The following is a 12,933-nucleotide window of genomic DNA, read 5'->3' on the forward strand; positions in this document are numbered from 1 at the left end:
GGACCGAGGCTAGTCAGGTTGTGGCCTCCTGGTGGCGCTATAATAGGCCAATGTGAAAAGGGTGCCATTTTATTGAAATTTATTGAAAAGATTTCCAGCACAGGATGAAATCCTCTACGCCAGACTCATAACAGACATAAATACATATTCAAATTCACAAGTACATACAATACAGTACATTCATATTTATATATATTTTTACACATTTTTACCCACTCTGTTTTTTTTCCTTATATCTAGCTATACTGTACAAAGTGTACATAATACAGTTTCAAAGTCCCGTATTTACCAGTTTATGACCACAAGCCAACCATTTAGTTATACAAAAAATATTTTGTTGACCAAAATGTGTCAAGTCTATTCTTAAAAGTGTTGACTGAAGGAGCCTGGAGCACTTCCTCCGGAAGTTTATTCCATGCTCTGACAAGTGTAAAGAAATTCTTTCTCTTTTCTGAATGACATTTTAGTGGTTGTCATTCAGAGTCATTAAGAGTTTAAGAGAATTCCCTCTCAACTCATACCTGTTGTCCCAGAAATGGACAACAGGCTTGGCTGTAAAGTCATATACTGTATCTGGTGAACAAGTTTATAGACCTCAATCATATCTCCTCTGTACCTCCTGTACACTAACGTTGGTAACTGTAAGTGTCTTAACCTTTCATCATATGACATTTCTTTCAACCCTGGTATTAATTTAGGCTTTTTGTTCAAACCGGGACAATCTTGGATGGAATATGAAATATCGGACAGATCCGTCTTGAGCACATGACTATAGAGATACTGGGCTGTATTGTACCTGGAGGCGTGATCAATGCCATTTGGCTATTCTGAGTGGCCAAAGAGCATTGATCAAGCCTCCAGGTCTTTAGTTTACTCAAGTTAGGGAATAAGACCTGGTACTTAAGACACGCAAAATACAGCCCACTGTGTAACGATTTGAGAGATCTTTGGACAGAATCTGGAGGAGTAATATCAAAAAATGTGTTTTACAAAAGTCAGCCTCCTGGTGGCACTATAAAAGGCAGATGTGAAAAATGCAGGTCAAAGGTTTGTTCTTGGTCTCTAGGGAGTGTGCATGCAGTTTCACACAGATCAGTGCAGTTATAGGTAAAAAATATGAAAAGCTGCCTCATGGTGGCCCTATAACAGGCCGTTCTGGAAAATGGGGCAGAGGTTCATCGTTGGCATCCAGGGAGTCTGTGTGCAAAGTCGATCGATTAGCTGGTAACGGACGGAAGGACGGACGGAAGGACGGACGGACACACACACACACACACACACACACACACACACACACGGATGGAGTGCAAAACATACTCTCTCTCATGCCTTCGGCCTGGTGGAGACAATTAGTGTGGTCCTGGGACCCCATGGGGTCCCCTGCAGCTAAATGATAGTTACGAACCAAATGGACCCTTATGGGTCTCTAACTCCGAAAGTGTATAAATGGAACCATTTGGTTCCATTTGTACACTCTCAGAGTTAAATTAACGTGTCTTGGCCTCTCTTCACTGGCTCCCCATTCGTTTTAGAGTTGATTTTAAGATTTTATTGTTTGTCTTCAAATCACTGAATGGGCTGGCACCGCTGGCATCTCTGTGATCTTGTAGAGGTTTATACCCCCTCAAGGTCATTGCGGTCTGCAGGCCAGTTGAATCTTAAGGTCACAAAAAAGGCACGTCTAAAGACCAGAGGTGACCGAGCTTTTGCTGTCGTAGTCAATGTCAATCTGGCCCCCACCATCGAGACTTTTAAATCTTGCCTTAAGACCCACTTGAGCACTTGCCTGGAAAGCCTTGCAAGTTGCACGGGATGAGGAGTGTGGAAATCAGATATGGAAGAAGACCTTAAGAGCTGTTCATATATAGCTACTGTGGAGTCAGTACTGCTGTATGGGGCAGAGACATGGGCCCTTACAATACAACAGGAAAAAGCCCTGGATGGAGTCTACACAAGAATGCTACGAATGGCACTAGGTGTCACATGGACGGACTGCATCAGAAATGTGGACCTCTATGGGGACCTACCACGGGTCAAGGACAAAGTCAGAGAGAAAGGGAGAAGGGAACTGCGTTAGGCACCCACAACTTGAGGCAAGTAAATTGACCCTATGGGAGCCAACCCAGGGCAAAACCAGGAGGGGAAAGAAGCGTACCACCTATGTAGACGTGCTGCGGCACGACAGCTTGGCTGACAACAGTGCAGAGCTCCAGAAGCTGATGTTGGATAGGAAATTGTGGAGGGAAGCAATCCAGGTATCCCGAGTTGGTGTTGGCTAGACCTTACTCTCACAGCTACACCTTGGCTTTTAATTCCGTTTGAGTTCTCTGTGTTTTAGTTTGGCTTTGTTATGTGTGTGTTTTTGCTGTTTTCTGTTTTAGCTTTACAGTGTATTTAGCTTTTAACTTTCTGTACAGCACACAAACCTGAGTTGTGAAATGTGCTATATAAATAAAGTGGATTGGATTGAATTGGAAATTAACATTGAATTTACCATATAAATAATAAGGGTCCCAGAGATAAAAATGTAATTAAATGGGGATCCGTAGCCTAATGCATGTCAATCTGGGAGGTCCTTGAAATTAAAATGGTTAAGAATCACTGCTAGAGCCTTAAATATCTTCTCTTATGGGCATCCCTGGCAAATCATTTCAAATGGGGGCTGCAGGCTAATAAGTGTCAATATGGGGGTCCTTGATATGAAAAAGTTTGAGAACTACTGTCGTACTGTACAAAGTGTCACGCACTGAGGCGCACAATAATCTACAAGATGGGACATGCTGTGGGCCAGTACTAGATCTGTTTTTCACTAAATTTCATACTAAAATGAAATGTGAAATGTCTGAAAATGACCACATTTGGGTTGAAAATTAAGATGAATTTGATTTATAATAATATAGGCCTACTAGGTTTTAGTAGGATTCAGAGGCAAACACAAATAAGTACATTAGGTTTGGGTATATGACTGAAGAGGATTAAAGTATTTCATTAGTATTACGCATGTGGTCAAGCTCTCTGAAATATGAATACAACTTTTTGGAACATTTAAAATAAAATACATTATATCGGCAAATAAATTATATCAGTTCACTGTTGCTTTCTTGGTATTGCCACGTGTAAATTATTCGTTATTACAACATACCGTATGATGAGTTCTTTATAGTGGCAGTTTCCCATAAGGGACAATTAAAACGAATTATTTATTTATCTTCAACAATATGTTCTCTAGCATTAGTCGTCTTAACACAGTTGTGCTTAAGCTAATAATGAGCAAATGTTTCTTTTAGTGTCAGTGTTGTTCATAATAAGGTCAACATGCAATATCCCAGTGGAAAGCACCACATGGGACCTCCTGCTTGCAGTGGCTGCTTCATCAGTAAGACAAGACAAGACAGTGAAGAGATTGATGGATGGATTTCAAAGGCATGTTGCAACATGCCAGGATTTGGGCATGTATGTATGGCATTTGGGGCTGCAATGTAGTGAAACCAAAATGTGCGCACGCACGCACGCACACACACACACACACACACACACACACACACACACACACACACACACACACACACACACACACACACACACACACACACACACACACACACACACACACACACACACACACACACACACACACACACACACACAAGACATGAAGAGTATTTAAAAAATGCCAAGACTCTAGTTTACAATCAAAATATGGAGCCATTTTAGTGCAAGGTCACCAATAGCCTGCACAAGTGCACATGCTTTTCCTATGGTGTGTTATGTAAGTGTCATGTTGAAGTCATGCAGCTTTCAGGATGAGAAATGGATTTATAGCTTGTAGGGACAACAGTGTACGTATGGTTAGTCTTGCATAGCCAGATGATGTAGGCTATGTCTGGCTATTGATTTATTGTTCACATAAAGACGAATCAAATGTATACAGATAAAGTGAGACAAACTAGAAAGGTAACTTTTTAATTACATAATATGATGAACGAAGATGAATACTTTTTTCAACTACTTTTATTGAGAGATTATTGATTATTGAGAGATTATCATGATGTCTCCGTGGATGCATGTAGTATGCACATTTCCACTAAAACCATCCATACTAGTGTAGGCCTACACTAGACTTGACACTAGACTGCATGTTAATACACAGGAGCTAAACTGACCCACAGTGACACCTGGCGGTAACATGTAGTACAAATTTAAAGTTTATTTGTTACATGTTCAACACTGAGGCACTGACTGTGGGTGCAGGCTACTGTGGGTGTGGGATGCAGCCAACAGGATCACAGAAAGCTTTGGGGCGACATAGCATTTCTATGACATAAAGTTAAACTTTTTGCACTAGTGGCGGTGCCCCCTATGGGCAGAAGTGAAAGTGCTTTTGGAAGAGCGCTCTGAGGCCCTTCAATAACAACATGCAATTAGATGTTGTGTTAATGGTATGGTGGCTGAGCGACTCCGTAGAATATTTGTCTTTTTCATGGTTTGTTCCTTCATAAGCCTGATTGTCCTGGGGGAGTAGCTGTTTATCAATACGGCCCTTGGTTCTGTGGCTACAGAGGCGCTTTGCCCATAGCTTGCTTTGTAGGCCATTTAGAGCAATATCGACAAACATCTGGGGGACATGTTTCAACAGCTACATTTAAAATATCCAACCAGCTTGGTAATATTTGGACAAAATGTAATTGATTTCAGGACAGAATAGGCAAGATTAGATACACATGGTTCAATATTGATCATCCTATGAGTTTTGTAATGATTGAACAAATTATTTGTATTTATCTCTGCCAGATACAGTAGGTGTGTCTGTGACTGTGTGTCTGTCTACAGCTAATCTTGCAAACTAGGCTGATCAGCATCATTATTCCGTGTGCATTCTGCCATCAGGCCAAGGACCCCAATTCTAGATTATTTCATAATCAGTCAACGACAACACATTTTTGTGAATTAGTAATTACAGAGAAAACCTTGTTTGTATTCGTTGATAACATGTATGCTATGTTGATGAATTGAATAGGACCACAATGGACACAAGTATCCAGGCCTTTTTTGTGTTATCCTTTTAGTCTTGTCTTACTGACCCTCCAGACTATAGAATACATGTACATGTAAGTCAGAGAGACAATGGCAAGAGCTTGACAATTGATGTGTGTGAAGCCAGTAGATTATTTTCTTCCTTTTTCAAATGACTCACAGAACAGTAGTTTTGTGATGAAATTCAAGAAGGAAGAACTCAAGTGTGTTTGATCTCTGCTACCATAGCAACCGTGATGAGGAAAGTTTGGAGATATATAACTAAAGGTGTCAGTGCTGCACTGACATTAGTACATTTACATTTCTAGTAGTTTATTTGTTTGCGCTTAATGTCAACTGTAGTTAATGGGATACCTGTCCAGTCACTGCACGATTGCAGAGCTAGCTACACTCAAATCGGGTAGCATGGCAGACTCCACCTCAGAGCCGGTAGCAACTCAGATAATGACATGTTCAACTGAAAATCAGAAACAGATTATTGGGTCACTTCTTAAAACAACTCTGCGAAAAGGTGACGAATGGTACCTGATAGATAGTCCGTGGGTCCGACAGTGGAAGAAATATGTGGGATTTGACACTGTCGGAGAGCATAACCCCTATCCAGGACCCATTGATAACGCAGGGCTGTTCTCAGACCATGAGACCCAAGTCCTGAGAGAGCATCTTGTAGATGAGCGTGACTATGTCCTTGTTCCCACTGAAGCATGGAACAAACTGGTCAGCTGGTATGGTTGTCATGAGGGCCAGAAACCAATTGTCAGGAAGGTGATTGAACTTGGAATGTATTCCAAGCTCTGTAATGTGGAGGTCTATTTGTTGGAACTTAAGTTGTGTGAGAATGACAACATGAACAATGCGGTAACGCGTTATTTTAGTATATCTGACACTATAGATACCATAGAGAAGGTGATGAGGTCAGTTTTTGAAATTCCATCTGAGAAGGAGACGCGGCTGTGGAACAAGTACGAGCAGCTAAACAAACCAAACAACACTGTTCAAGATGCTAATCTGTTACAAGGACAGGAGCTTGTGATTGAACATAAGAACAAAGATGGCACTTGGCCCAGACAAGCATCCCATAAACCCTCAAGCAGAGGGTCCTACAACTACAACTATCGAGAGCCACAATCTCCGTCTGGCCTGTGTGGTCTCACTAATCTGGGCAATACATGCTTCATGAACTCTGCCCTCCAGTGCCTGAGCAATACACCCCCACTCACAGACTACTTCTTGAATAACCAGTATGAGGCAGAGATTAACCGGGACAATAAACTGGGTATGCAGGGGAAGATTGCAGACACATATGCTGACCTGATCAAGCAGATGTGGCAACACCGCTCCAATTATGTAGTCCCAAGCAGCTTCAAAACACAGGTTGGCCGCTTTGCCCCCCAGTTCTCCGGCTACCAGCAGCAGGACTCCCAGGAGCTGTTGGCCTTTCTGTTGGATGGCCTGCATGAAGATCTGAACCGTGTAAAAAATAAACCGTACTTGGCTATGCAAGATGCAGAGGGCCGTCCAGATGAGATTGTAGCTAAAGAAGCCTGGACTAATCATCGCTTACGCAATGACTCCATTATAGTTGACATTTTCCATGGCCTCTTCAAGTCTACTTTGGTGTGCCCAGAGTGCTCCCATGTCTCTGTCACATTTGATCCATTCTGCTACCTCACACTGCCTCTGCCCGTTGAGAGAGACTGCACTATGAAGGTTTCCGTGGTCCGATCAGACCCTCTGTCCAGACCCACACAGTACAGAGTGGTGGTCCCCAAGATGGGTGCAGTGATAGACCTGTGCAGTGCCTTGTCTCAACTTTGTAGATTCCCTACAGAGAATATGGTTGTGGCTGAAGTTTGCAGTCACCGTTTCCTTAAAATGTACAAACGTGATGATGGCCTCAACCAAATCAAGGATAAAGATGACATCATTGTGTATGAGGTGCAGGAGGAGGACAGTGAAAAGATGAACCTAACGGTGTACTTCAGGGAGCGATCGAGATACTACTACAGAGGTTTTTTCGGCCAGCCTATAATCATTACTGTGCCCAGGCAGAATCTCACAACAGATGTTCTGTACAACAAGGTCCTGGATAGGATCAGACGCTATGTGAAGAACTCCCAAAGCCCCTGCCCCAGCCGTAGCCAGACAGCTGAATGTTCTATGTCGTCATCCAATCACAACACTAACCTGAGTGGGTCTGGCAGTCCCACATCAGATGGCGCCTCATGCGGTTCCTGCTCCACCAACGTCAGCAACCACTTGGCGACCTGCAACAGCCCTAGTTCCCCATATGAGACTGAGAGTGAGGGGTCCATGGACCACAACGACGACGACGAGTCAGAAGAGGACGAGGAGATGTCTGACGTGGAAAATGGACCTAGGCCCAGGCTCTTCACCTTCACCGTGTTCCACTCTCCTCTCTCCTATGGAGCAGCCAGCACCAGTCAACTGCCAGATGATGGAAAGGTCCTTCAACTGAATCCAAATTCCACAGTGGCGATCGACTGGGAACCTGACACAAAGAAACTGTATTATGACGAGCAAGAAGCAAAGACCTGTGAAAAGCATGCCAGCATGGACCGAACTCGAAATAAGTCCACAGTTGCTCTGAGGCAATGCATTGAGCTCTTCACAACCAAGGAGACACTTGGGGAACACGATCCATGGTATTGTCCCACATGTATGAAACATCAGCAGGCCACAAAAAAGTTAGACCTTTGGTCATTGCCTCGCATTCTGGTAGTTCACCTGAAACGTTTCTCCTACAGTCGATACTGGAGAGACAAGTTGGACACAGTGGTGGACTTTCCTGTCCGGGAGCTGAATATGTCAGAGTTTGTGTGTGATACCAAGGCTGCCTCTTATGTTTATGACCTCATTGCTGTCTCCAACCACTATGGTGGATTGGGGGGAGGCCATTACACAGCTTATGGGAAGAATCAATTGGATGGAAAGTGGCATTATTTTGACGATAGCACTGTTAAATCTGCCTCAGAGGACGAGCCTGTGACTAAGGCAGCCTACGTACTGTTTTACCAGCGTAGAGACGAAACCCCCAAGCCCTTTGTGAGGAGCCCCCAGCCTGCTCCCACCCCTAGCACCCCTAAGAGCCCCCAGCCTTCCACATCTAGGAGCCCCCAGCCTTCCACCTCTAAGAGCCCCCAGCCCTCCACCCCTAGGAGGAAACCCCGAAATAGCAGATGATCAGATGGACACCAACCAAACCAGTATAAAAGTGGTGCAAGAATCCGGCTTTGGCTCTGGATGAACTGGCTTTGGCTGCTCCCTGGATGATTATTCATCATGGGATGGTGTCTTATTTTTTCCTTTCCTTTCCTTTCCTTTACTTTCCTTTCCTTTCCTTTCCTTTCCTTTCCTTTCCTTTCCTTTCCTTTCCTTTCCTTTCCTTTCCTTTCCTTTCCCACAATTAATGACTGGGCATACAGTAGCTGAGTCTCTGTTTTAGCAAAGAGTTTACAGATTATTTGGGTCTTCATCCCACATTCCCACAACTTTATAATTTCTGTCCTATTCTCTCCAAATGTAGTTATCATACAGTTAATATAGTGCATGTATACATTTGTAAGCTTTCTCATCCATTTTTTTGTCCGTTGATGGAACTGTCCTTTCATAAATGATGTTATTTTGTGGTACAAAGTAGTCGTTGCTTTGACTTTGACTTTTGCCCATTGCGTAATTAAATGTGCTTATTTGGACCTCTCAATCATTCATTTTTGTTTCTAGTTTTTAATGCTTTAGTTTTTTATTCTTGTTTTGTTTATACCATTTTATTCATTTTATTTATACTATGTTTTTGTTCATTGTACAGCACCTTGTAACTCACTTTATAAATTAACTAGAAAAGGGCACTCCTCCGAGAGCATATCTCTGCCAGCTGGGTTGCCTAGCCAGGGCTGTGTAAGTCGTGAATTGTAGCCACCAAGATGCGAGGAAGCTGTGAAGGGGAATAGGATTTGTGGCACCCCTTATGGGCAGAAGTGCTTCCAAAAGCCAGTTATAAAAACCCATTCATCATGACATCACCACAACCAAAAATGTATTTTCGAGTAGATAAAGCATTGCATTGGAGAAATATTATTCATTAGAAGTTCTGGAACAGGACTTTTATGATATTGCCATTGACTATTATAAATATATTATTTTGTTCTAAATATCCATATGTTGTCAAACTAGACATAGATGTTCATGTTGTAGACATTTTCTTTTATACGTACAAAGTAAAGTGTAATGGTATAGCGGCAGCATGAGCCATGGGGCCTATTTGAAGAATTTGGGGTGGATGGAGTGTGCATTCAAAGTTTGACTCTGTGCACAGACACACAGAGACAGCAAAGCCATAATCTCCACTCAAGCTCCTTGCGGCTGGGGATAACAGGGACACAGCAGCGCCAGAACAAGAGGAGAGGACAATGTTACAAGTTACTGAAATATCCCTGTCTAAATATAAATATATATTTAGACAGGGATTATAATGAAGTGGCCTCCCAATGTATCTTATATGTACGGTATGGCACATGCATGGCACATCATTAAAATAAATCATAAATGGTTGCATAGCAACAGCAATAATGTGGTAAACTTAGGCCGATGCATATATTTAAAGAGCAAGGGTGGATGATTCAATGACAATTTCATCATGATGATTGTTGACATACTTGTAGGTGGGTTTCTGTCTGTCTCTGTCTTCAGTGCCTGCCTGGTTAATATGTCATAGTACTGACATCATAGATGTATATCAACAGACACACAGTAGTTAGTTACTTCATAGTTCTGGCATCATTGATAACTGATGTCATAGACTGGCCCCAAGCACTTTGTGCCTGAAAACATGAACATGATCATTGTCAACGTGAACTTAAAAGTACAGTCTACTAATGTGTAAATGACACTTCTTCTCTGAAAATGTAGCTGTTAGATCAGCTATTCTGCTAAAATATCAATGGGGAAAAGAAGGGGTACTAGTATAGACCCCTGTGGGACTCCGGTTAACAAAGTATATAGGATTTAAGTGGAAGGTGGCAGAGGGAAAAATAAAACAGTTCACTAGAATCAATTGTGATGTGGATATGAAAAGATCCATCCTCTAGGTGGCAGTATCTCACCATACTGCTGCTGGAAGGCCTCTACTGCCAGTTAGAATCTAGCTGATCTAGCTCCTAGGTCACACACTTTCCTGGGTTTTTTGTGTGTAATATGTGTTTTTAGAGGTTACTCTGTTGCCCTTTGACGGAGCCATATCTCAAATTGACCGGCTTCATCGGGAATGGTGCTTGTATTTTGCTAAGAGAAATTTTGTATATAGTTTAATTGATATGAATTAATTTGTGAATTTACTTGTGATTGTTAGAAATACACTGAAACAGAAACAACACAACCAAATGGTGCAGCCAAAACACATCATTACACACCAAGTATTCATTCAAAATGGCAATTTGTGGATTACATATTTTTCTACCCACTACAACAATATTCACTTTGTTTATATAGCTCTTGTGCAGAGCATCACAGAACGTTAATTAATTGCGTGCATATCATGGGTCACACAATGGACCCATGATATGTGACCTGTAGTAGGCGTGACCTGCGCATGACTTCATTACAATAGCGTACCACAAGAGATCAAATCATCAATGCACCCTTTAATGATAAAGGGACACAGATATGGATAGGGAAAACAACATAGTGCCCATGTAGCAGAGTGGCTCTCAGCCTATGCCTGATGGCCTCGAAAGTCTAATATCTCCCCCTGGGTTACATTGGTGCCGTGACCTGGATCGGGTTTCCCAGTGGGAGGTCAAAAGGGGGGTGAGTGTAGCAGAGTGGCTCAGAGCCTCTGCCTGATAGCCTCAAAAGTCTAACATCTCCCCCAGCCTCCCAGTCCATAGGGATAATATCCCTTTGGTCTAGTGGTTAAGATATTGGACTTTCATACCTGAGTTCAAATCCCAGGTGTTACACACACACACACACACACACACACACACACACTCTTTGGGGATTTCATTTTGTGCAAGAGTGAGATAATCTACAGCACAGGTGATTAGCCTAGTTTTACCAGAGCCCTACCTGCTTCCACCTCTCACAGCCAAGAAAGCTTAGAGAAGGAAAAGACACCACCGTCATGGTGTCACGTGACTGGACGCCAGGGCTGCGCCATGACACCCCACCACGCCCCCATGTGCAAGAACTCGCAGCGGAAGTTCGATGAATACATTGGAGTGGATGGGAGCCCGCTGGACATCTTGTAAAGAAACATTATTTATGAACGATAGCGACCTTTGTCATATAATCGGTCCAGGAATATAATAGAAGACATATCACAGATTGTTTTCCGACTGGGTGTTTTTCGACTTGCTAACTGTTTCATTTTATTCAGAAATTTAAAGAGCACAGGGTACGTTTCTGGGCTGCATGGGCTTAGCCTGCTGGTGGCAGTATTGGGTTCACATCACAATCCTGCCTTCAAAAGCCTATATTGTTTTTAATTAATCAACATTACAAACTAAATAACGCTTTAAAAATGTTGAGAATAAAGGATTTTGCAATATTACAAGTCAGTGGTGTTTGATGAAATACTTTTTTTCACTAAAGTAAAAGTTGCCTAGCAGTATCACAATGTAATATGCTCTACAAGTGGTTAAGTTTCAGAATAAATACGCAAATTAACAGTAGCCTTGGGACCAACCCACCTAGTATAATACAACAGTAGTTTTAAGTAGTACAATACAACTTAATAGTAGTCCAGTAATAACTAATAATTGTAGTGAAAGTATAATATTTGCATGTGAAATGTAGAGGTAATTAAACGATTTAAGAGTCATGTGTCCCTCAAAATATAGTAGGCATAGGCATACCTTAAAGAAGTTAATGCTTGCTCTATCAACTCCAGACATTGCCTTATTCAGTTTCAAGTTAAATATGAATGAATGACTGGATAAATGAAATTGTACTGGTACCACGGAACGTGACGCGCACGCACGCACGCACGCATCGCGGCATGCACACAGAACAGCTGTAGGCTATAGCCTAAGCCTAAAACACAAAAGTAGACTTAAAATGGTCAGACAAACATCCTTACTGGACACTAGCGAAACTAAAAGGTTTGCTTTGGACGAATATATCTGTAACTGTTATTTGATGGAGGAGAACACCACACAGCAGCAGTAGCCTACTGGAGCCATAGCAGTCACACTCCTGTAACTTAAGTCAAGTGTGCATGGCATGCTTACCGGCTACGTGCGCTCACAGTCAGCTCAGGTATATAAACAGTTAAAGCTGTTGTTATGCAAAGTAGTGGCTATTTGAATTCGGCACGGTACTTTACACGGTGTGAAAATAGGGGGAGGTGGGCGGGTTGGTCCTAAGGCTACTGTTAATATGAAAAAAAGTATTTCATCAAACACCACTGACTTGTAATATTGCAAAATCCTTTATTCTCAACATTTTTAAAGCGTTATTTAGTTTGTAATGTTGATGAATTAAAAACAATATAGGCTTTTGAAGGCAGGATTGTGATGTGAACCCAATACTGCCACCAGCAGGCTAAGCCCATGCAGCCCAGAAACGTACCCTGTGCTCTTTAAATTTCTGAATAAAATGAAACAGTTAGCAAGTCGAAAAACACCCAGTCGGAAAACAATCTGTGATATGTCTTCTATTATATTCCTGGACCGATTATATGACAAAGGTCGCTATCGTTCATAAATAATGTTTCTTTACAAGATGTCCAGCGGGCTCCCATCCACTCCAATGTATTCATCGAACTTCCGCTGCGAGTTCTTGCACATGGGGGCGTGGTGGGGTGTCATGGCGCAGCCCTGGCGTCCAGTCACGTGACACCATGACGGTGGTGTCTTTTCCTTCTCTAAGCTTTCTTGC

At 42.3% G+C, this 12,933-nt stretch overlaps 1 protein-coding gene across 1 annotated transcript; it reads left to right on the forward strand.

Annotated features, from left to right (window-relative positions):
• Positions 1-5,436: 5,436 nt before the first annotated feature.
• On the forward strand, positions 5,437-8,238 carry LOC310876926 (ubiquitin carboxyl-terminal hydrolase 4-like; the record flags this gene model as incomplete). The annotated part of the gene is made up of 1 exon (XM_083790575.1): positions 5,437-8,238. The coding sequence occupies exon 1, from the start codon at positions 5,440-5,442 to the stop codon at positions 8,236-8,238; it is 2,799 nt and encodes a 932-aa protein (XP_083646701.1). The 5' UTR covers positions 5,437-5,439.
• Positions 8,239-12,933: the final 4,695 nt, after the last annotated feature.

The sequence above is a fragment of the Protomyctophum parallelum genome (assembly GCF_964188405.1).
Source record: "Protomyctophum parallelum genome assembly, chromosome: 19".
Taxonomy (NCBI): Eukaryota; Metazoa; Chordata; class Actinopteri; order Myctophiformes; family Myctophidae; genus Protomyctophum; species Protomyctophum parallelum.